A 23,280-nucleotide genomic window follows, 5' to 3' on the forward strand; every position below is an offset into this window, starting at 1 on the left:
CCCCCCCCGGGCTCAGTGTAAAGCCATATTCTTCTAGGGAAATGCAAGAAAATATTACTGCTTTCCCCTAAAGTCCTGCAATCACTCCTCAGCGGGGCACCACCTGAGAGGCAGACCCCTGCACACAGACATTCACATAAAAAGGTTCCCATTTCCTATAAAATCAACACATTGTCTTCAATGTTACCCGCTACTCCCCCCCCCCCCCTCCCTCCACGGGCTCCCGGGCTGCAGGAGGGAGCTGCTGCGGGCTGCCCTACTCACGCTGACGCTGACACTCACATGCTGACACACAAACACACACACAGACAGGCACTCAGGCACACACATACACACACACAGACAGGCACTCACGCACTCAGGCACACACATACACACACACACACAGACAGGCACTCAGGCACACACAAACAGGCACTCACGCACTCAGGCACACACATACACACACAGACAGGCACTCATGCTGCTTTCCCCCCACACACTCCTCCCCGCTCCCCGAAGCCTCCCCACCTCATTGGCTCACAGCCACACCACGTGACGCGTCGCCGCTTGGGATTACAATTCTCTTGAATCTCCTGGCGGCTGACGCGTCACAGCGTGTAGTGAGCTGTGCCATGAGGGGGGACTGGGACCGGCTCGGGAGGATTCCCCTGCTGGTGGGGAACGCTCGTGCGGCCGCCAGCGCCGCCGGTCGCAGCGGGTCCCAGCCCTAAGAGAGCTGGATGCTGCAAACAGTCACTGGCCGGCAACAGGCTTTGTTTATGATATCTGTGTTTTATTGTTTGGTAAGTGGGAAAGCCACCCAAAGATAGTTATAGAATTGCTGTCTAGTTAATGCTCAGATAGAGCAAGGATTTTTTTTTATTCTTTTGTTTGTCTTGATTTTGTCTGCTGGAGTGACAAAGAAAATAAAGCACTTAAACCAGAGCTGGATGGTCCTGTGATTGTGCTTTACCCTAAAAGACAGTCGGTTTTAAGGATCCCAGACAAGAACCCTTCAGCCAAAAAGGGTATTTTGTCACAATACATAAAAATCATCTACAGTTAGGTCCGGAAATAATTTACACTGATAAAAGTTTTGTTATTTTGGCTGTGTACCAAAATAAATTCAAGTTACAGTTAAATAATGAATATAGGGTTAAAGTGCAGTCAATCAGCTTTAATTTGAGGGTATTCACATCCAAATTGGAGGAAGGGTTTAGGAATTACATCTCTTTAATATGTAGCCCCCTCTTTTTCAAGGGACCAAAAGTAATTGGACAATTGACTCAAAAGCTGTTTCATGGACAGGTGTGGGCTATTCCTTCGTTATTTCATCATCAACTAAGCAGGTAAAAGGTCTGGAGTTGATTCCAGGTGTGGTATTCGCATTTGGAAGCTGTTGCTATGAACCCACAACATGCGGTCAAAAGAGCTCTCAATGCAAGTGAAACAGGGCATCCTTAGGCTGTAATAAAAGAAAATCCATCAGAGAGATAGCAGAAACATTAGGAGTGGCCAAATCAACACTTTGGTACATTGTGAGAAAAAAAGAACGCACTGGTGAGCTCTGCAACACAAAAAGGACTGAACATCCACGGAAGACAACAGGGGTGGATGATTGTAGAATCCTTCCATCATATCATTATCCAAGTCTACCATAAAGAGAAGACTTCACGAGAGCAAATACAGAGGGTTCACCACAGGGTGCAAACCATTCATACGCCTCAAGAATAGAAAGGCCAGATTAGACTTTGCTAAACAATATCTAAAAAAGCCAGCCCAGTTCTGGAACAGCATTCTTTGGACAGATGAAACCAAGATCAACCTGTACCAGAATGATTGGAAGAAAAAAGTATGGAGAAGGCTTGGAACGGCTCATGATCCGAAGCATACCACATAGTCTGTAAAACACGGTGGAGGCAGTGTGATGGCATGGGCATGCATGGCTTTCAATGTCACTGGGTCACTAGTGTTGATTGATGATGTGACAGGAGACAGAAGCAGCCGGATGAATTCTGAAGTGTATAGAGATATATTGTCTACTCAGATTCAGCCAAATTCAGCGAAGTTGATTAGATGGCGCTTCACTTTAACAGATGACAATGACCCAAAACATACTGCGAAAGTAACCCAGGAGTTTTTTAAGGCAAAGAAGTGGAATATTCTGCAATGGCCGAGTCAATCTCCTGATCTCAACATGCATGAGCATGCATTTCACTTGCTGAAGACATAACTTAAGGCAGAAAGACCCACAAACAAACAAAACAACTGAAGACAGCTGCAGTAAAGGCCTGGAAAAGCATCACAAAGGAGGAAACCCAGTGTTTGGTGATGTCCATGCGTTCCAGACTTCAAGCAGTCATTGCCTGCAAAGGATTCTCGACAAAGTATTAAAAATTAACATTTTATTTATGATTGTGTTAATTTGTCCAATTACATTTGAGCCCCTGAAATAAGGGGACTGTGTATGAAAATGGTTGCAATTCCTAAACGTTTCATACAATATTTTTGTTCAACCCCTTGAATTAAAGCTGAAAGTCTGCACTTCTATTGCATCTCGGTTGTTTCATTTCAAATCCATTGTGGTGGCGTACAGAGCCCAAATTATGAAAAGTGTGTCAGTGTCCAATTATTTCCGGACTTAACTGTATATGCCGATATATATAACTGTATATGCCACAGAACCATAATGGTTTTATAGGAAAACACCTAGCTCAATATCTGCATTTAGTCCCAGTGTTTTTAACTTAAAGATCCAAAACATCTCACGTTTTGTGAGCTCAGTATTCCTGTCACCACCCCTCCATTGGGACAACACGTGTTCTATCCCCGTTAATTTTAGTCCATTGGGATTCCCTTGATGGTGTATGAAGAAATGGTTTGATAGATGGTGTATGGTAACCTTCCTCCTAATGCAAAAATATATATCAATGGCGCTCTACACTATTAAATAATAAACATATAATAATAGTAATGAAACCAGTGGTGTGAGTTTTTCTCCTGGGAATAGATGTTCCACATGTGATGGGAGACCATGTAAGGGAAAAAAATCACAACATAGTGTAATACTGTTAGGCATACATACAAACATATAACATAAGACTGACGCTGAGAACAACAGGTGACCAATTACAAACACATTTAATAAAGCATATCATTAAAATTACATAAAATAGAAACTGTTAGGACTCTCCAACTCAGGTGGGGGTACCTGCTTACCAGAAGTAAGAAGGTAACAGGCAGTGGATATTTAAGAGTATCCCCTCTATGGATGGCTGCTGCTGCACCGGACTGCTGGGCTCACACGTTGGTTGTATACCGTGGTGCTTGCTCCCTCTGTATGTGGCATCCGCCTCTGTGCGCCGTGGACACTGAAGAATCTCGTGTCAGCCGGGGAATGGCAGTTCCCTTCTGCTCGGCTGCTGGAAGCGCGCCAAACGGAGCTACTGCAAGCGCGGATGGATATCCGCCCGAATTCGGCAGTCAACGAGCATCTGCTAGCAGGTTCCAAGGGGGATAGGATACACCACCGAGTCAGGAGGACCTCTCAGAGACACCCTACGCGTTTCGAAAGTCTAGCTTTCTTCCTCAGGGGTAAACGTAGTAGGTTTATACTACGTTTACCCCTGAGGAAGAAAGCTAGACTTTCGAAACGCGTAGGGTGTCTCTGAGAGGTCCTCCTGACTCGGTGGTGTATCCTATCCCCCTTGGAACCTGCTAGCAGATGCTCGTTGACTGCCGAATTCGGGCGGATATCCATCCGCGCTTGCAGTAGCTCCGTTTGGCGCGCTTCCAGCAGCCGAGCAGAAGGGAACTGCCATTCCCCGGCTGACACGAGATTCTTCAGTGTCCACGGCGCACAGAGGCGGATGCCACATACAGAGGGAGCAAGCACCACGGTATACAACCAACGTGTGAGCCCAGCAGTCCGGTGCAGCAGCAGCCATCCATAGAGGGGATACTCTTAAATATCCACTGCCTGTTACCTTCTTACTTCTGGTAAGCAGGTACCCCCACCTGAGTTGGAGAGTCCTAACAGTTTCTATTTTATGTATTTTATGTAATTTTAATGATATGCTTTATTAAATGTGTTTGTAATTGGTCACCTGTTGTTCTCAGCGTCAGTCTTATGTTATATGTTTGTATGTATGCCTAACAGTATTACACTATGTTGTGATTTTTTTCCCTTACATTGTCTCCCATCACATGTGGAACATCTATTCCCAGGAGAAAAACTCACACCACTGGTTGAATATTTTCATTACTATTATTATATGTTTATTATTTAATAGTGTAGAGCGCCATTGATATATATTTTTGCACTGTTTAACACCTGACTGGGGTTCAGGGATATATCACAGGCTGCCTACATATAGGATAAAGCGCCACCAATTTGTTTTTAACCTTCCTCCTAATGTTACACACATGCTCCAGTAATCTTACTTTTATGGGTCTCATGGTTTTGGCCACGTATTGTAGCCCACATGGGCATTCTAGGAGATCGATGACGTAATCTGTCCGACATTTTCTGTGTTTCATACTCTGAAATCTTTCTTTGGTGACACTTGAGACAAAACCAAATTTATCTGTAGCTCTAAAAATGCATGCCTTGCACGTGGTGCATTCATAAAATCCCTTTTTCTGTGGTAACTAATTAGTAGTGGGTTCTTTGGTTTTGGATAATGCACTAGGCACAAGTTTGTTTTTTAAAATGTTTGCTCTTCTAAAAATCACGTTACGGTTTTCTGGGACGAATTCTCCAAGGACAGGGTCATTTCTTACAATATGCCAATGCTTTTTTATAATACACTTAATTTTATCTGCTTTTCTGTTATACTGTAGTTAGTGAGGAATGCAAAGTTAAAGTCTCTCTTTCCAGACTTATCTTTTGACTTTTTGGTTTTTATCAGATCATTCCTATCCATAAGACGAGTTTATTTATGGCATCCTCAACATTATCTGATCCATACTCCCTTTCCAGAAACCTCTTCTGGAGAAATTCAGATTGTTCATTGAAAACGTCTAACTCTGTACAGTTTCTCCTGTACACTCCTAAATTGTCCATAAGGGACATTCTGGATCCATCTTGGATGATGACAGCTAGATTGTAATAGATAATTATTACAGTCTACAGGTTTGAAGAAAGTCTTCGTCTTCACTTTATTCTCTTCTACATAAATGGTGAGATTCAAAAAGTCTCTTTTGTGCTATTGTTACATATGAATCTCAGATTCAAATCATTCTTATGTAGTTAACAAAATCAATTGGGCTTCCCACATATGAAAATACATCATCTATAAATCTCCTCCATAGGACCAAGTTCACGCCGAGTCCTGCAAAGGCCCAAATCCTATCCTCTTCCCACGCTCCCATGAAGAGGTTTGTGTAACTCGATGCAAACTTGGTACCCATGGCGGTTCTAGATTTTTGAGATAATTTAAGGAGTTGGCATTTGGGAAGTTGGAAGTGGAATTATGCAGAGGTAGAGCTGTGAAAGGAGGATAATGTGTGTAGATGCATCTGAATTTTTTTACCCAATAATTGAGCAGCTGTGACTGCAGCAAACGGTGACACCCTTTGGCTAGTGCCAAAGGCTAACATTGGGTGTATGTCCCATAGATTTTTGGTAGAAATGAAAAAACAGCAACATAGCACATAGTACCTCCCGTCAGACATGCAGGGGAAGGAGCTGATGAACTCCAGGTTGTCTTTGGTGTCTTTTTTTCTTATGTTATTAATCCCATCCACGATGGCTTAGTGGAAAAGGGCAGTGAAGACATATTGGGGAGCGTCTCTTAGGGAAACGCCTTTGGGGTGATTATGCATTAATAATACCTGTAATATCTCTTGTTTGCACCCAATTTCTCATGCTGGTTGATATATACTCTGCTATTCTTTCCTTGCTTGCTGCATACATTTGCCTTTATTTTGCATCGATCTGATGTGGACACTATATGTTTTTTTAATTGGTTTTATTGTTTGTCCACTTTTTGATAATTTGACCTCACAATAAATATTTATATCAGTCAAGTGCTAAACCTATTTTTGAGTGCCCTATTTTGAGTTTCTACAGTATCTGTCTTCTGGATTCTGTCGTTTCTTTTGTTTCGGTACATATTTCCTTTTGCTCTTGGGTGCACCACCAATGATATTTATTTATATATTTTTAGGTTTGATAGGTTAGTTCATTTATTTTTTATATGGTACGTACTGCACCGACACACTTTATTCAAGCAAATACCCAGTATGTACCTGGCAGATACCTGGAATGCGCCGCTCCTCACCTCTGACAAGCCCCGTTGTGTTTGCCTTCCCAGCCTGGGTTCATGCCTGGCTGACGGGCGGCTGATCTGTTAAATGATAATGATTAGATTTAATAGGCTGCAATGCTTCGCGTGTCTATCAGATGGCATAAATTCATGAATTGTAATGCAGTATATATATATACTGTGCAGTATTGCAGCCAGCGGGAATAAAATGCTTCAATCCCTGGCTGGAAAATACCTCAATGCACTCGGGCAGAAAACAGTCACAAACCTCAATACACCCGGATATACCCGAATTCGTGGGACTAGCCGAGCTCGAATAAAGTGTGTCGCCAGTGTAGTAGAGCTCTTCTCAGCATTTTGTCCTTCCTACATCTGTATTTGCATCTGCCAGGTCGTTTATTAAAATGATATTTACATTATTCAAACCCTCATAAATCACAGTTACAATGTATGGGATTGTATATCAATGCATCCTGACTTTGTGTTCCATCAAAGAAGCATTGATACGTAGGCGCCATGCTGTTATCATTGTAGCATTTTATTGGCAATTACACTTACCATAAATGGAATACTTACATTGACGGTAGTCTGCTAATACTGAGATGACCCACAACAAGATTGCATTAATATTTAAGTTAAATATTTGATGGAGTTATTATATAGAATAAAATGCTGGGTTAAGAAGATGCTGGACAGTATTGAGTAAAGTGATTTGGCAAAGAGGCTTTTTATAAATATTAAATGTGCTAAATGCTTTGCTGGCCGATTCCTGTGAAAAGAAGGTTCTATTCTGCAATCTTCAAATTAGAAAAAAAAACCTAGATGTAATGTACTTCAAAGCTCACAAACAAATGTAAAGCAAATATTTTGGGCATAGTAAAATTCACTGAGTGACCTGAATAGTCAGTTTGTATGGCCAGATATAAAGATTAATGCTTTGCAGGTCCCTCTGTCAGCAAAATGGTTAAAGCAGATGCTCATGTGAGGAGGAATCATTTGTACCCACTGTAAGTGACAAACTAAAGGCAAACAGTACTACTGATCAACACTCACAAGTCCAATCCATGCAGTTGTTGCTCTGTATTCAACTCCATCTCCGACCTTCTCCTCCTACTTCTCATCCTTCCTTCACTTCTCCTCAAGCCTTTGCCGACCATTTTAAAAGCAATGTGGATGCTATCCACAATGAGATACCTTCTGTACCTTCCCCCTCCTCTCTTCTTCTACCTAAACCTAAACCTTTACTGCATAAACTCAAATGCATGCCCTTATCCTCTCCTGTCCGGATTATTTGAATTTACTGCTAACATGCTTTTCCCCTGCTTTTTTATTTACCATCTGTCCAAAACTCTGCTTCTATAATAATTGTACTTTCTCCCAAAACAGTCTCTGCTCATCTCCTCCTTAAATCTCTATCTTCGCTTGACATCAATCAAATTTTGGATCACCTACAAAGTTCTCTAGCTTACCTTCATGGCTCTCCACTAATCTGCTCCTCCTACATATAAGCTTAGTGCTCTTGTTATGTTCCTGCTCGTCTCCTTTGCCCCACTAACTGTCTCTTCTCCACCCCTTTCACCTTTACGGCTCTCTATCGCCTTAACCCTTTCCCCCCTCACTGCCCCTTGCCTGAGGAACTCTCACAAACTCTGTATACTCCAAGCACCTTCTCTCCTCATCTTTACAAAAAATCTTACAACTAACCTATTAAATTAAGAAGCTCATTATCCTGGACCCATGTCTTCTGTCCCACACTCCCAGTCGCTCCTACCAACCATTGTGGTCAACACTGACATCTACTGCACTTAATCCCTAACCTGCTGTCTCTGTAAGTCTTCCAACATATCGGTTAGATTGTGAGCTCTACGGGGCAGGGATTTCCTTTCCTATTGTCTGATTTTGTTGGTTGCACTTTTTGTATTATAATTCCCTGTACTGTATTGTCTCTTTTGTAAAGCACTGAGTACACTGTGGGTGCTATATAAAGATATACATACATACATATTGTACTTTCCCAAGTCTATAACTTCAGGAACAAGATTCTCAGTGAGACCAGGCTCTCAAATAAAGGCTAAGCCCATTTGGTTACCTCTGATCCATGTTTTGGGGTTCAAGAGTGTCAGCTCTTGAGCCCAGCCGTTGTACTTGCATACTCTGTAAATCTGCAACAACAAAAGGATTTGTATGTTTTTGCCTTTCCAGGGATCCCAGCAAGCAGGGATTGCTAGGGTATGAGTTTCAAGGAGGGTTTTGCGGAAACATTGTTGTCAGAATGTGCCTAGCTAGTCGGGGTCCAGAGTTGCTGGTTCCCCTAAAAATGTACCCGAGAATCAGGCTTGGTTCTCGGATACATGTAGGCACATTGTCCTGGCAATATCTCCCCTTGAAAAGCATGTGTGACTCACCGCTAGGGTTCTCTGCTTCAGCACAGCCCAAAAAGGTAAATGGTGCAAAGGAATGCAAAGTGTCCCTGTAACTACGAGGGCTCGCTAGGTTAAGGGGGATACCCAGTTACTGCTCAGGTAACCCAGAACCTATATAGTGGTTTGTGGGTTCTCCAACCATAGATGAGGTTGCAAGGGGACTCTTAGAGTCCAGTCCAAGTCTATGAGATTGTGTGTAGGGAATAAAGGCTAGTAGAAAATAAAGTGCAGCTTTCTATTCTATTCCCCATACCCATAGACTGTGGACTTATAACAGTATATTTTCTTAATAGTTATTTTATATGATAGGTACTGTTGTGCACAGTAAATGAGCTTGGACTTTCAGAAGCAATGTTCTGACAGACTGCCAGCGCTACCAAGTTGGTGCCAGTAAGTTTGGAGGACATCGGAGTTGAAAGCCACCAGAGGATGCCTGAGGTGTGAAGACCATTTGGGTAGCAGGGATGGGCTGAAGTACCCACGTCCTGGGATGAATGGAAGTCGTTCGGACTACCATTTTCCACACCAGACTTTGAGGAGCGTAACCCAGCGGGTGGCATCTGAATATCAAAGGACTATGGTGGCAAACTTGTGCATGTCCCTTGGCAGATTCAGATTCCCCACTTACCCGACTTCAGAGACCGGCATCGCTCTGATTGGCTGAAAGGAAATTTCTCACGCTGTGATTGGCTATAGTGTTTTGTGAATGAACTCCAAAATACTATAAGAAACCCCTGAGCCAATCAAACAGGAGATTCTCGGCGCCAGAACATCGACGGGATTTTTGAAATTACTAAAAAGTGCTCTTGCGCGAATAGCAGAGCACCAGCTTCAGAAAAACCTACCCGGAATATTTTCAAGTCCAGCTTTTTAGGGACCAAGTTCTCAAAAACTAACATAGCGGTCACGGTTGGGATTGGAAGCCAATTTTAGTTCCAGGACGTTTGGAGCCAAGTCCCGGTCAACAAAAAACTCTAAAATAGAGTGCACAGCAGCTAGGGAAGTCTACTTTTTTATCCCAGTTCCCAAGTACGTGTGTATTTTCTTATGTAGTTGGTGTATTATTGTGTGTATGCCTTTTCATGTGAATAAATCACAATTTATTTCACTTTACATGTTTTGCTCAATGTATGATCCTGGTAAAAAGGTGTAAATGACTGGTCTCCCGTGACACTCAGTTCATCATTTTGGCATACTGTAGTCATATTCTGTAGCAGAAGGAGTGTTTGTCCAATGTGGCTTTAACACGTTTACAGCAATGGGTTGCAGACTCCTCTGTGACTGAAGTGGCTAAAACAGTGATATTACAGTGATACATATTTTATATATATAAAAGGCAACTATATATATATATATATATATATATATATATATATATATATATATATATATATATATAGTTGCCTTTTATATATATAAAATATGTACATATATATACAAATATTATATATATATATATACAATAAAGCATACATTACCAGCAGAGGTAAGGAGGCAACAGCACTCAGAAGGTATAAGCAGCAATAAACTGTATTAAAGAAACTTGCACATATAGCCAAAGTTTCGGTCCGCTGAACGGTACCTTCCTCAGGGGAATGCACATATATATATATGTGTGTAGAGGTATCTGTACCGTGTTAGCCGAACTTAATAATCAAAAACGAATAGACGATACCGTTCTGTGGCTAACGAAATGCTTTTATTTGTGCGAGCTTTCGAGATACACTGATCTCTTCTTCTGGCGATGTTACAATGGATAAAGCAAGAAAGGGTTTTACTTAAAAACAGTGCATCTATCAGACTGAACCCTTTCCCTTTCCCCTGTGCAGTATGCGATTTATGACTTAAGGTGTTAAATGGTCCCTGAATGTTAGTGATGTAAGAGTGTGTATGTGTGTGTGTGTATGTGTGTAAATAGAAATTTATAAAGTGCCCACAGTGTATACAGTGCTTTGCAAAAGGTGTATGTGGCAGTGTACAGTATACCAATGGTGTGGGTAGGTGTAGAAATGTAAGAGGGTGTTGCATTACTATTAATGTGTGTAGATACTATGTGGTCCCTATTGGTATATAGCCAGGGTGGACAACCCTTTGCCATTCGCCACTTGTGGCGAATTGGGAGTCAAAGTGTGGCGAATTGAGTAACCACAACATACAGTAAGGGCCGCCGGGACTCCCTGTGCTGCCCGCGACTGACCCCCTCAAGCCCCCCTTCCCTTACTTGGTAGGGAAGGAGCACGCTCCGGCTGTGTGGCACGCTCCCCTTCCTCCCAGCCCGCTTCAGTGGTGTGACGCGCTTCCTCCCCTCCAGCACCAGAAGTTGATGCGCTGTCACGCTCCCCCCCCCCCCCCATCCTCTCCCTCCCCTGGCCAGGCCCGCCACTGCCGCTTCCTTCCCTTTATTTCAAAGCCGTCGCGATCTGGTTAGGAGACGGGGCTGATGCGGGGTACGGGGGCTGATGCCTGATATGGGGGCGACGGGGGCTGATGCCTGGGATGGGGGGTAGGGGGCTGCTGCCACCTGATGATGAGGGGGACTGCTGCCTGATGATGAAGGGTGCTGGGGGAGATGATGAAGGGTGCTAGGGCAGATGATGAAGGGTACTGGGGGAGATGATGAAGGGTGCTGGGAGAGATGATGAAGGGTGCTGGGGCAGATGATGAAGGGTGATGGGGCAGATGATGAAGGGTGCTGGGACAGATGAAGTGTGCTGGGGCAGATGATGAAGGGTGCTGGGGCAGATGAAGTGTGCTGGGGCAGATGAAGAATGGTGCTGGGGCAGATGATGAAGGGTGCTGGGGGAGATGATGAAGGGTGCTGGGGCAGATGATGAAGGGTGCTGAGGCAGATGATGAAGGGTGCTGGGGCAGATGATGAAGGGTGCTGGGGGAGATGATGAAGGGTGCTGGGGGAGATGATGAAGGGTGCTGGGGCAGATGATGAAGGGTGCTTGGGCAGATGATGAAGGGTGCTGGGGCAGATGATGAAGGGTGCTGGGGGAGATGATGAAGGGTGCTTGGGCAGATGATGAAGGGTGCTGGGGCAGATGATGAAGGGTGCTGGGGGAGATGATGAAGGGTGCTGGGGGAGATGATGAAGGGTGCTGGGGCAGATGATGAAGGGTGCTGGGGCAGATGATAAAGGGTGCTGGGGGAGATGAAGGGTGCTGGGGCAGATGTTGAAGGGTGCTGGGGGAGATGATGAAGGGTGCTGGGGGAGATTAGGAGGTTTACATGAGATGATGAAGGGTGCTAGGGCAGATGATGAAGGGTGCTGGGGCAGATGATGAAAGGTGCTGGGGCAGATGATGAAGGGTGCTGGGGCAGATGAGGGGGTTTACATGAGATGATGATGGGGAAATGAGATGAGGAAGATAGTGGTGGTGGCGTGAGGGGGTGAGAGGAGGAGGGGGTGAGAGGAGGAGGGTGAGAAGAGGGGGGCTGAGAAGAAGGGGGGGTGAGAGGAGGAGGAAGGGGTGAGAGGAAGAGGAGGGGGTGAGAGGAGGAGGGGGGTGAGGGAGCTTGAGGGGGGTTATGGTCTGAGAATTTATAAACTTTTTCAAACCGTGTGTTTAAAATTTTCGCATGCGCAACATAATACCTACATTTTTACATGGTGTGGCTATTTTCAATTCTAATTCGCCACACCTGTGGCTGCATTGAAAAATAGGTTGCCCACCCCTGCTATATAGGGATAGAATTACATTGTACATATGTATGTGTAAGACACAGCTGTGTGTGCATTCATATAGCGTAGTATGTATAGACATGGCCTTTAGCACTCATGGGAATACAGTTCTCTTGTTTCAGAGTAGTGAATCATGAAACTGGTGATGCTTTCCAGCATTTACTGGTTTTTTTCAGTTTACCTTTTCTTTATATGTTTTATATCTTTGAGTTGTATCTTACGCCACCATTTCGCATATTCCAGCCTTGTGTCTGTGTGCTCAACATTCTGAAAGCTGTGGATAAGTATTGACATTTATCTTTGTTTTTGCTTACTACTATTGCTTTTTGCTATATAGATCACAGCTTTTTGTGCACAATTTTTGATATTTTTTTGTATACTATACTATAAGTAAAATGTCTACGTTTGCTACTACATTCTGGATCTGTTATAGCATTATTATTATTATTACTACTACCACTGTTTACTTTATTCTAATAAGTATGATTGTGCCTGAGTGTTGGCCCCACGCTTCGGTTATTTGTTTGACCCCATAGTTACTTTCATATGCTCCAGATATATTTTTATATTCATCTTTACCAGATACACATACAGCATGTACTACAGTAAATGTTACTATTCGGTTGAGATAGCTTATTAAACATGAGAATTACATTTAACACCTACACTTTACTGGAAGTTTTGAGTAACAACACACTGGTATTTAAAATATTCAAAAGGGAAGTGTTTGTGTTATTCCTTACATTGTGTTTGAGGAACTGTAATGTTATTAAGACCAATCTTCATTAGATTAAAGAGTGCCAAATTCCTATGATCGCACTTCTACACATTGAATCTGCTCACAGATCATTTTTCTTGATGAAACAACTGTCTATTATGGTTTGCTGTATCCCTGCTTCTTATCTAAACCCTCAAGTGCAGAATGGTTAACTAAATATTGTTGTTTGTCTGTGATTTATGAATTTTTAAAGTTAATATAAAATGACATGCCTATGCACTAATACTGTATTTAGGTCAAATAATTTGTTATTAGAGCTAGAATGGTATGTGCATTTACTTAATAACTTTGCAGCACTAAGGTCTGATTATTACCGTATATTAAAAAAGTTAAGGGTAAAAAAGTGACAAAAACACTCCACCGTACAGTGTACAGTAAATACAGCTTGCATGTCATTACCCAGAATCCCTGGCTGCAGTGAAAGCACTGTTTCTCTAAGCGATAATGGGGAAAGACAGGGTTGCAGACCTGTCTGAAACATGCAAATGTGCTCACAAGCAGTATTTTTATTTATTAATATTTTATTAGATTACAAAATCAGTTTCAAATCACACGTCTTGTTAAATGTATTATTAGAAACAGTTATACTAATAATGTACTGTGGAGGAACATCACCGAGACTAAAAAAATTTTAAAACATTTTGTCAGCAGCTTCACCGCCAGAGGAGTGTCAAAAACATGTTGCAAAGCAATGTGTTAATGGTTGCTCCAGCAGTAAAGGGAGAAGCTGCTGAGCCAAGATAATTGATGAATACTCTACATCAGTGCTGCTCAAACTCAGCCCTCAAGGGCTACAAACAGACCAGGTTTTAAGGATATCCATGCTTCAGCACATACACTGGCGACACACTTTATTCGAGCTCGGCTAGTCCCACGAATTCGGGTATACCCGGGTGTATTGAGGTTTGTGACTGTTTTCTGCCCGAGTGCATTGAGGTATTTTCCAGGCAGGGATTGAAGCATTTTATTCCCGCTGGCTGCAATACTGCACAGTATATATATATATACTGCATTACAATTCATGAATTTATGCCATCTGGTAGACACGCGAAGCATTGCAGCCTATTAAATTCTAATCATTATCATTTAACAGATCAGCTGCCCGTCAGCCAGGCATGAACCCAGGCTGGGAAGGCAAACACAACGGGGCTTGTCAGAGGTGAGGAGCGGCGCATTCCAGGTATCTGCCAGGTACATACTGGGTATTTGCTCGAATAAAGTGTGTCGGTGCAGTATGGCTCGATCAGTGGCTCAGTCATATTGATTGAGCCACCAGGGCTGAAGCAGGGATATCCCTAAGACCTGGCGTGTTGGTAGCCCTTCAGGACTTAGTTTAAGCACCACTGCTTTAGATTAGTGGTTCCCAACTCCAGTCCTCAAAAACCCCAACAGGTCAGGTTATAAGGTTCAATCATTTTAACGGAATCCACTGTGCTGAAGCTGGGATATCCTTAAAAACGGACTTGGTGGGTGCTTGAGGACTGGAGTTGGGAAACAGTGATCTAGATCAGGGGTGTGCAAACTGGGGGGCACGAGATTCTCTGTGGGGGGGGGAACCGGGCGGTTACAGCGGCCCAGAGCGCTTCCTGTAGGCATTTAAATTAAATGGAAGGGGTGGAGGGGTGGGAGCCGGCAGGGGGGCGCAGGAGAAAAAGATTGCGCACCCCTGATCTAGCGCACCACAATAAATTGACAAAATACACATATTTCTTCACACTCAATTGTACAAAATGGAGCTTATCACTTGATCTGTGTAGTGGTTGGTTCATGTGATCAGCAGCCTGTTAGACTAGAATCTGATCTATGTCAACCATAATCAAGCCAGGCAAAGGGTTGATTCGGGTCTAAAACATGTATAAAATCTGGTATATTCTCCCAATAATTGTACGAGCAATACGCCACAAGCTTTGCTTTTTTTTGTTTGGCATTTTACTTGTTTAAAGTAACAACGAGCAATGTTCTTGTTTTTAGGTGGAGTGGATTTCTTCTTTGTGCTGTGGCAATGCTTCTTGTGATATTCCCAATGTTTACTTTTCCAAAAAAGCTTCCACCTCGCCCGAAAAAGAAGAAAAAGAAAACAAACTCATATGATGTTTCCAGTGAGGACGATGTCATGAAGGAAAAGTCGAGCAACAGGCAGAACGTAGACGCAGGTGTCGGCCCGTCTCTTGGATTTGAGAATAATTTTAAAGGTACAGTAATTACCTCTCTATTACTTTATTGATGACAACAAATGTTGATGGATTGTCTCTTGAAGAAGAGTTAACCCTTTGGCTGCCCCTATGACTATCCCTGTATGTCATGACAGCTGGCACGCCACACGGGCCCTTGTGACGTACATGGAATGTCATGTTATTTTTGCTAGCTTTCTATGTAGAGATCACATTCACTATTCCATGGGAGCGGTGAACATGATCGGAATGGAAGTGGAGCCCAGGTTATCACTACCCAAGAGATCATGTAGTCGCGATCCTGGAAGACAGTCACACCAAATGGGTTACGAGAACATTGAGACATAATCGGCACTGTGGTAAGAATGAAAGGGTATTCATTGCAAAAAGCACATATGGAAAGTAAAATATGGATGGAATCACAGGATGAAAAGAAAGGGAATTAGGTTTAGATGAGCTACCTATAATCTAGTTGTTTTCTTTATCATTAAACCGCTAACATAACTATTCAACAGAGAAAATTCTAATCTGCATTAACAATGTCATTTTTTATTTGTGATTAAAAGCCGCTGGCCGCGCTGATCGACGTTTTCGTTTTTTTACTTACTTTAAGAGATCTCTTTTTGCCCTTTCCAACACTGTTTTATTTTTTTTTAAATCTGATGCTTCATTCAGGGTTTGAAATATTACGTATTCGGGAGGTTAAAATGAAGCTCTCTCCAGAGCCCAGTGCAGTCTATGGATTACCATGGTAACCTCAGGAGCTAAAGAATGAGAAAGTATTGATTTTTAACACAACTAACACTTTTCTATCTGCAGTAGCTAAAGGGAATATAATAACACATTAAATCATAACATTTTGTTACTAAGCATCAACATGTATCATATAATGTCATTATAACAAATTATACACATTAACAAATTTATCAATTACCACAATTAAAGGAATGTTTCACAGCATTAACCATATTAGCTCAATGTTACAAACTAATGAACAGTTACAGCATACTTGTTTAATTGCATTGTAATGCCAAGAGACCTCGTAATTAAATATGCATTCGTGCTTAACATTGACATATACTTTGTTTTTAAATATCTTACCAAAACAAACACAGAGGGTTAATACAGTGTTCAATCCACTTCAATTTCCAATTTTCACTGTAAATGGGAAATATTTTATTTTGCAAGATTGCTTGTTTAAATGGTTATACAGTGCATCATTATTTTCTCTGGTGCCCATATTATTTGATTCTAACGTTATAGCTATTGTAGGTCACAATTTTCCATTAAGGGTGTCACTGACCTATATTGATATAAATACAAGCAACCTAAGTTGTGGGTATTTGTACAAACATCGACATTTTTCCAATAAAAAAATGGGAGAGAATGAGATGGCATGCACGTACAGTACATAGAGCAATGTAGACAGAGCTATGCTACTGATGCACCACCATTTGTTTTTTCAATGAATGATGTAGGGTTCACCAATATACCAGTTGTCACAGACGACGAGAACTTGTTCACGGGGAACATGGCACCAGACAGGACACAGAAGCCAAATAAAGTATTTTTTATTCTGGCCGGAGCCAGCAGACACTGCACAAATTCACCAGCAGAGTTTACAGTCACCAAACTGAGATTACGGGGGGAACTCTAGCTGACTAGATGCCAGCCACCACTTCAAAGACATACCCGGGGTTGCTTCCACACTCCATAGGGGTAGGGATCGCCCAGACCTCGGATGTTCTAATCACAAGCTTACAAGTCCCAGGGCACAAAAGGAAGTTCAAATTGCGTGCTCGGCCACGAGTCTTGTCCTGGGTGACTGACAAAACTTTCCGAGCACACTGCTTAGTCAGCTTCCACACTGCTTAGTCAGCTTCCACACCAGCATCAGAAAATCCAGAGCTCAAATTGAGCCCCCTTTACATAGTTTCCCCGCTTCCAAGCATGGGAAACGGAGTCGCGACCATTCACAGCGCAGATGCTGTGTGAGGGCCAATCACAGAGTGAGAAATCATCTGTGAGGGCCAATCAGAGTTGGAAGTGGGACAGGGGTGGGTTTAGGCCAGAGTGGGAATTTCAAACCGGCCAATCCAAGCAGTGCCAACGGTTTTCCTGGCCGGCCATATATCTTCCGCTGAGATAGGTGCTTGGGTGTCTGTGGGTGGGCACGGGCTCCACTTTTTGAGCCAATGACCACCTGGACCATTACCCACTCTGCCTTTGTTACCCCCACCTCACATACCGCTCTAGAATGACCACCAACTGCAGGCTAGACCAGGGGTTTACCAGCCCTGCATGTCCAGGAAACACAGAAATGTTTTATACCGCAGGGCACACAAAACACTACATAAAATAAAGGTTTACATTATACATTTAAGACACAGGTTTTAGGCCAGATGAGCCAAAATAAGATATATATACAGGGAAATTCTGCAAATCCAACCAGATGGATAGGGACAATGGCTGAGCTTAACCTCGATTATAGCTGCCACACCTCCCCCTCTAGGATGAGGTGACAGCCCTACTGGCTTGAGCCACAAGATAGAGCCCAACTGTGGCTTTCTAACCCAGGCTGGGGTCGGGGCTGGGTTATCTTCCACTACCTCCCAAGTCACTGGTTCCCTGGATGGAGGCCCTCCATCCGACGATGGTTCTCCATCCATTTGGGGAGTGTAAGGACTATATGGCCCCCAGGATTACCTCAACCACTTCTAGGCTCTGGCGGCCCACTGGCCAAACCTGGCACGAATGCCGAAGGTGCTAACGTTGGGCCACACCATGGCTGTCCCTGGAAGCACGGGCTCCAGTCTGAGCAGAGTATTCTGTGGCAGAGGGATTGTGGCAGAAGCTGCAACCTCACCAGAGTGAGGCCAAGTCATTGATGGGGGAGACGGTCTGGCGTGCAGTGGACGTGCGATGGGGCTGCTCTGGCGTCCTTGTTGCTGTGGTGGAGTGAAGAATCGAGCGTCGGGGACCGTCCGGTTTGAAGAACCAATCAGCAGAACCAAACAGCAGAACTGTGGGTTACGGCCACAATTGGAGCCACTGCTATCTTCTCATAGTCGCAGACAAATTTGCCCAGGTCACATCCTAGCAAGATGTCAGCGTCGAGGCCGGGAACCACCGGCACATTCTGGTTCCCCTGGCCCACTCTCCAATCAAGGAGCACCCAATGCTCTGCATGGCTCTGGAGCCTCCATCGGCCATCTTCACAGAGATCCCTTCTCCGGGTAGGATATGTTACACCCTGGCCATGTCCATTAACTCCTTTCTTTTTCTCCCCCTTGGACCCTTAACCCCGCCCCCCTCCTGGGACCCTAACACCTTCATCCTCCCTGGGACCCTTAAACTCTTCCTTCCCCTCCCCCCTGGGACTCTATCCCCTCCGCCAGGGGGATCTTACCTATGCCCCTTCCTCCCCTCTGGGACTCTTACCCCCCTTTCCCCCCCCTCCCCCTCCGACTCCTAGCCCCCTCTCCCACAGGGCATTTAAAGATAATAAGGAAACTTAAAAACACATATTTTGTTAAAAAGCCCTAATAGAGGACAAATCTAGAGCTTTACGCTCTTCTTTAAATTAGAAATCTTTGGCTAAGCTGTAAGAAGTAAAACAACATTTGTGTAGGTGAATTACCATTGTAACAAAAACCTAAGTAATACAGTTTATAAATAATCCTAAAAATGGTACTCTCTTTGTGTGACCATACAGTGCAACATACTGTAACCATAAATAAACATAACATAACATTTCTTTGAATCCTTTCAGAGGCTGTGTGTGTGTATATATCACACAATGTTAAAAATTAATACCATGTAAGCATATAGTGCAAATTGATGCCCTGTGCAATCTAATACCTAAGGAGTGGTTCCTAAATAATAATAGAAAAATGTAATTCAACAATAAATCATTGCAAGATGATCAGGTTCCTAATCCCTAACAAACACAAAGAGCACTGTATGAAGCAAAGACACTGTGCATACAGATAAGGCCCTATATGATGCACTCAAGATCTGGGGGAGAGAGAGTACCCTACTGAATTTGCAGTACAAAGGAGAGAGTCTGGAGCAAGTAGTAATGTAAATTGTGTTTATTAAAATACTTTATTAAGGAAATACTGTTAAAATGAGATGGTGACAGTTAATGTTGTGAGTAAAGTAAACTGAAAGTGTTTAGGTGCTGATGCCCCGTAGTGGGTCTCTGTTTGGCAGATTGCCAAATGTAGTCCCAATGAGACTAAAACATCAGCACATCAGACTACAGTAGCTCCCTAAAGCCCTTGCCCTCTACAGAGCTGAAGGGCAGCATATCAATGGCTGGAAATCTGCTGCTGGAGATCAAGAACAACTGCTGCTGTCTTTGAATTAGCCGTTACTAATCATTTCTCTGAGATCCAACTCATGAATAGCCCTTTCCTGTTTCCACCATGGCCACAATGACCACCCCCCCCTCCTTTCCCAATATAACTAGTTATAATTTATTGAGTAATCTATTATGTATATCCAGTACTGGTGGCACTCCTGATGCATAAACACATATGTACAGTATCTGCCCACATTACCTTCACAAATGCACAAAGTACAAACAGAATTATTTTTAGATCAGTAGTGTTAATGGATTCAGCAGAAAAATCTACACTATAAAAATCTACCTGACAATCTAGTTTTACTATCAATAAAAACTAAACTTGTTCACTGGAAAGATCATTCTTTCTTATCACTAAAACATTGGCTACATTCGGTCTGCTACATCTATGAATGTGAGAAAATCTCAACCACTACAGATATTTCCTTTGATAAATTTCAAAATACGTGGTGTCTATTTCAGTACAGGTTTCCATTTAATTAGCACAGTATTAAGACCATTACATTTTGTCTATATACAGCACTCAAACATTAATCATATTTCACAATTTCACTGGTTCAATATAATTAGTCTTCTATAACAAAAATTGCACATTGTAAATGTCCTCGTTCACGGACTCAGAAAACAATGGCACAGAGTTTGAATCAGGGGAACTGGGTTCACATTCTGTGTACAGCAGTGTGGGCCGTGGGCTGCATTGTAATTGGGAAGTGTTTTGCGTCCAATTGGGAGAAAAGCACCATATGAAATAAAGTTATTATTACCCAGTAATAATTGTGTATAAGAGTTCCATGAACATCTGATTAATATTTAGTACTTTTTCTTCTGAATTTATGGGTATTTTGGTGTGTTTTACTCCCTGTAACAATATCTTTATATAGAACTATTAAAATAAAAAGACTAAACTTAAAACAAGAGGTTGGAAGCTGTAATGTACTTTAGACCCTGCTTGAAAGGGTGACTCTAAATTACACTACATACATATAAACCCCCTCTCACCCCCTTAACTACATACATATACCCCCCACCCAAATACATACATATAACCCCACCAAATATATACAAATAACCCCCCAAATGCATACAACCCCCCAATACATATGTAACCCTGCTTCCCTCCTTCCCCCAGACTCTACGGTGGTGTCTAGGGTGCATGAGGGCAGATTACATGCGGTGTGGTGCATACCTGTGAGGAACAGGAGGGCCTGAGCTTCCCGCGATGTTATTGGGGAGCCAGGTCCGGGCTTCGGGGGTGGTAGCCTCCATGATCTCTTAGTGGTGCAGCGCCTCCATCTTCTATACTCCCAGGAATATGGGACAGGACCTGTATAGAAGAACCCCTTGGGTCCCAGGGTAATAGCTTCCAATTCACACACAGTCGTTGGTAACAAAGGATAGTCTCTTTTATTGGCAGATCAGCAACTCCCAACGGTAGTGGCGTCCAGCAGCCGCAACAACAGCAGCCAAGCTGTACTTATTACTCCGCTCTCCTCACACACAGATATCTCCTCCTCTCCTTCCCTCCAAGTCTCTCCTCCGACAGGATGGTCTGGGCTGAGGATTCAATACCCCGCGGCCCATCCCCGAAGTTATCCTCGCGGTGGGGCTTGAATTCTTCCCATCACCCCAGGCAGAGGGGTGAGGGGCATTGGTCCACCAGGTCTATAACGCTATCAGCTCTACTAAAGGGGCTGAGTCTCTCCACTCCTCTCTCTGCTCCTGCATGGCTGTGCAGGTGAGACCGCGGTCTCCTCCAACTCCTTGGACCGATCCGCAGGACTCACTACTCAGACATGTCCCACTGCAGACTCTCGGCATATTAACTCGAAAGACTAACTCTAACTCACAGGAGTTGCTGCTAAATATAGAGCTAGCCCCACCTCTCGTGATGTCAGCAGAACCTCCCCTCTTGCTCACGTCTGCAGCAGAGTCCAGGCCTGCCTCTACCACTCAGGGCAGGGCTATGAAGGGGGAAAACCCATGACGATTACTGGTTCCTGATCTTAACAGGACTTACCACAGTAGAAGGGAGATAGGTATAGCCTGTGCTGTTTACAGGGGGCTACACTCTCCCTATGGTGGAATCCAATGGTCCCCACTTGGACCTAGTTTTAGCAGACCCATCCTGCGGCAAACCACCTGGGAAACAGCACACATAACATTGTCATAATACATGGCATAATGAGGTAATTCAATACAAGTACACCCGGGTACTCCCAACATGGAGAACCCTACATATAGTGCTTTGGATCAGGCTTTCTTACCCGCCGTCCATTATGATCTGTGACGGTCACAGCGAACGATTGGACCGGCCCATGCTCAGGCCTGTATGTAACACCGTACATGTAGATACATCTACCTATGCTCCATATGCATACTAATTCACTAATCTTATCCTCATTGTGATACCCTCCCTGACCGAACTTGGTCCGGAGGTATTCCTGGACTGCCTCCCTGAGCCAACTGTCTCGGTTCTCTTCAATTTCTCTCATGATGGGCTCAGGCACATAGGGATACTCATACCCGTGTGACTGCCGGTATCTAGCGACTATGGCCCGGTCAGCTCGACTTAGTTTGGTGAGTTTGCGGTGCCCTGCCCTGCTCGGCAGTACCCAAAATACAGGCTCCTCTGGGGCCACCTCATCGTACAAGATACTGGGGCCTCGAGGTACTATCAGTTTCTGTTCTATCTCCCTAAACCAGTGATCTAACTCATCCTCCACCTCCTGCGGAGTGAAAGAACCAGCCGCCCACCACTGGTCTACTACATCATTCTTAATTAATAAGAACCGTGTACGGTCCATCCCCTCGTGGTATCCGGTGAACAAAGGCACCCACCATTTGTCGCAGTGTTCGTACTCTGCGGAATGACTAGTGCGTTCTACATCAGACTCTACCTGTGATGATACACAGGACGTACCCGCATCAGTAGATCGCGAGCAATCTCTCCTTCCCTTGGCATTATAATACGTAGTGGGGTTCATTTTGTGCACCACTTTGCTGGTAGACCCAGCCTCTACTGGAGTGTGAGACCCACGGGCCCTCCCTCTAGCTGCAGGAGAAAACGGCACAGGTTTAGGCACAGGTATAACACTCGAATACGGTATCTCCCCATCAGACCCTTCATCACTCAGCTCCCAATCCCGCAAGTCCTTGGAGTTTTTGGGATATTTACATAATTTATCCCTGGTTGGTCCCGGTGGCACCACTCGTGACGGGGCAGGGGCAGTGGCCGGGGCAGTGGAGCTATGGGCCGGGGCAGGGGGAACGTCCAGGGCATTGTACAGCAAGCGGGTGACACCACGCCCAATGAACATTTTCTTAGAGGCACTCCCCGCCATACTTCTGGCTTCTCGGGAGGGGCCTCGACTCTGTAGGGTAGCCTGGGCAATGGCTGAGTCTATGCTTCGAGAGGAGAATACTCCTCCAGGCCTTCTCTTTCCGGTGGAACTGGAAACGACGTCATCTGGATCGCCTGCAGAATCTCCACCCGCTTCGTGGTCACGCACCGGAAGTGCGTTGAGGACCTGCAGGGGCGGTGGCGGAGCATCCGGTACATGGTCAAACAAGTAGGCCTCAAGCCTCTCTTTCTCGTTTGCC

The 23,280-nt window shown here is 44.0% G+C and overlaps 1 protein-coding gene across 1 annotated transcript in view; it reads left to right on the forward strand.

The window, feature by feature from the left end:
* SLCO5A1 (solute carrier organic anion transporter family member 5A1) overlaps positions 1–23,280 on the forward strand; it is a 173,390-nt gene that overhangs the window by 66,379 nt on the left and 83,731 nt on the right. The window contains exon 4 of the mRNA XM_075583730.1: positions 15,112–15,332. Within this exon, the coding sequence (XP_075439845.1) occupies positions 15,112–15,332 (221 nt within the window). The remainder of the gene's footprint in view (positions 1–15,111; positions 15,333–23,280) is intronic.

Source organism: Ascaphus truei, chromosome 2 (assembly GCF_040206685.1).
Source record: "Ascaphus truei isolate aAscTru1 chromosome 2, aAscTru1.hap1, whole genome shotgun sequence".
In the NCBI taxonomy this organism is placed as follows: Eukaryota; Metazoa; Chordata; class Amphibia; order Anura; family Ascaphidae; genus Ascaphus; species Ascaphus truei.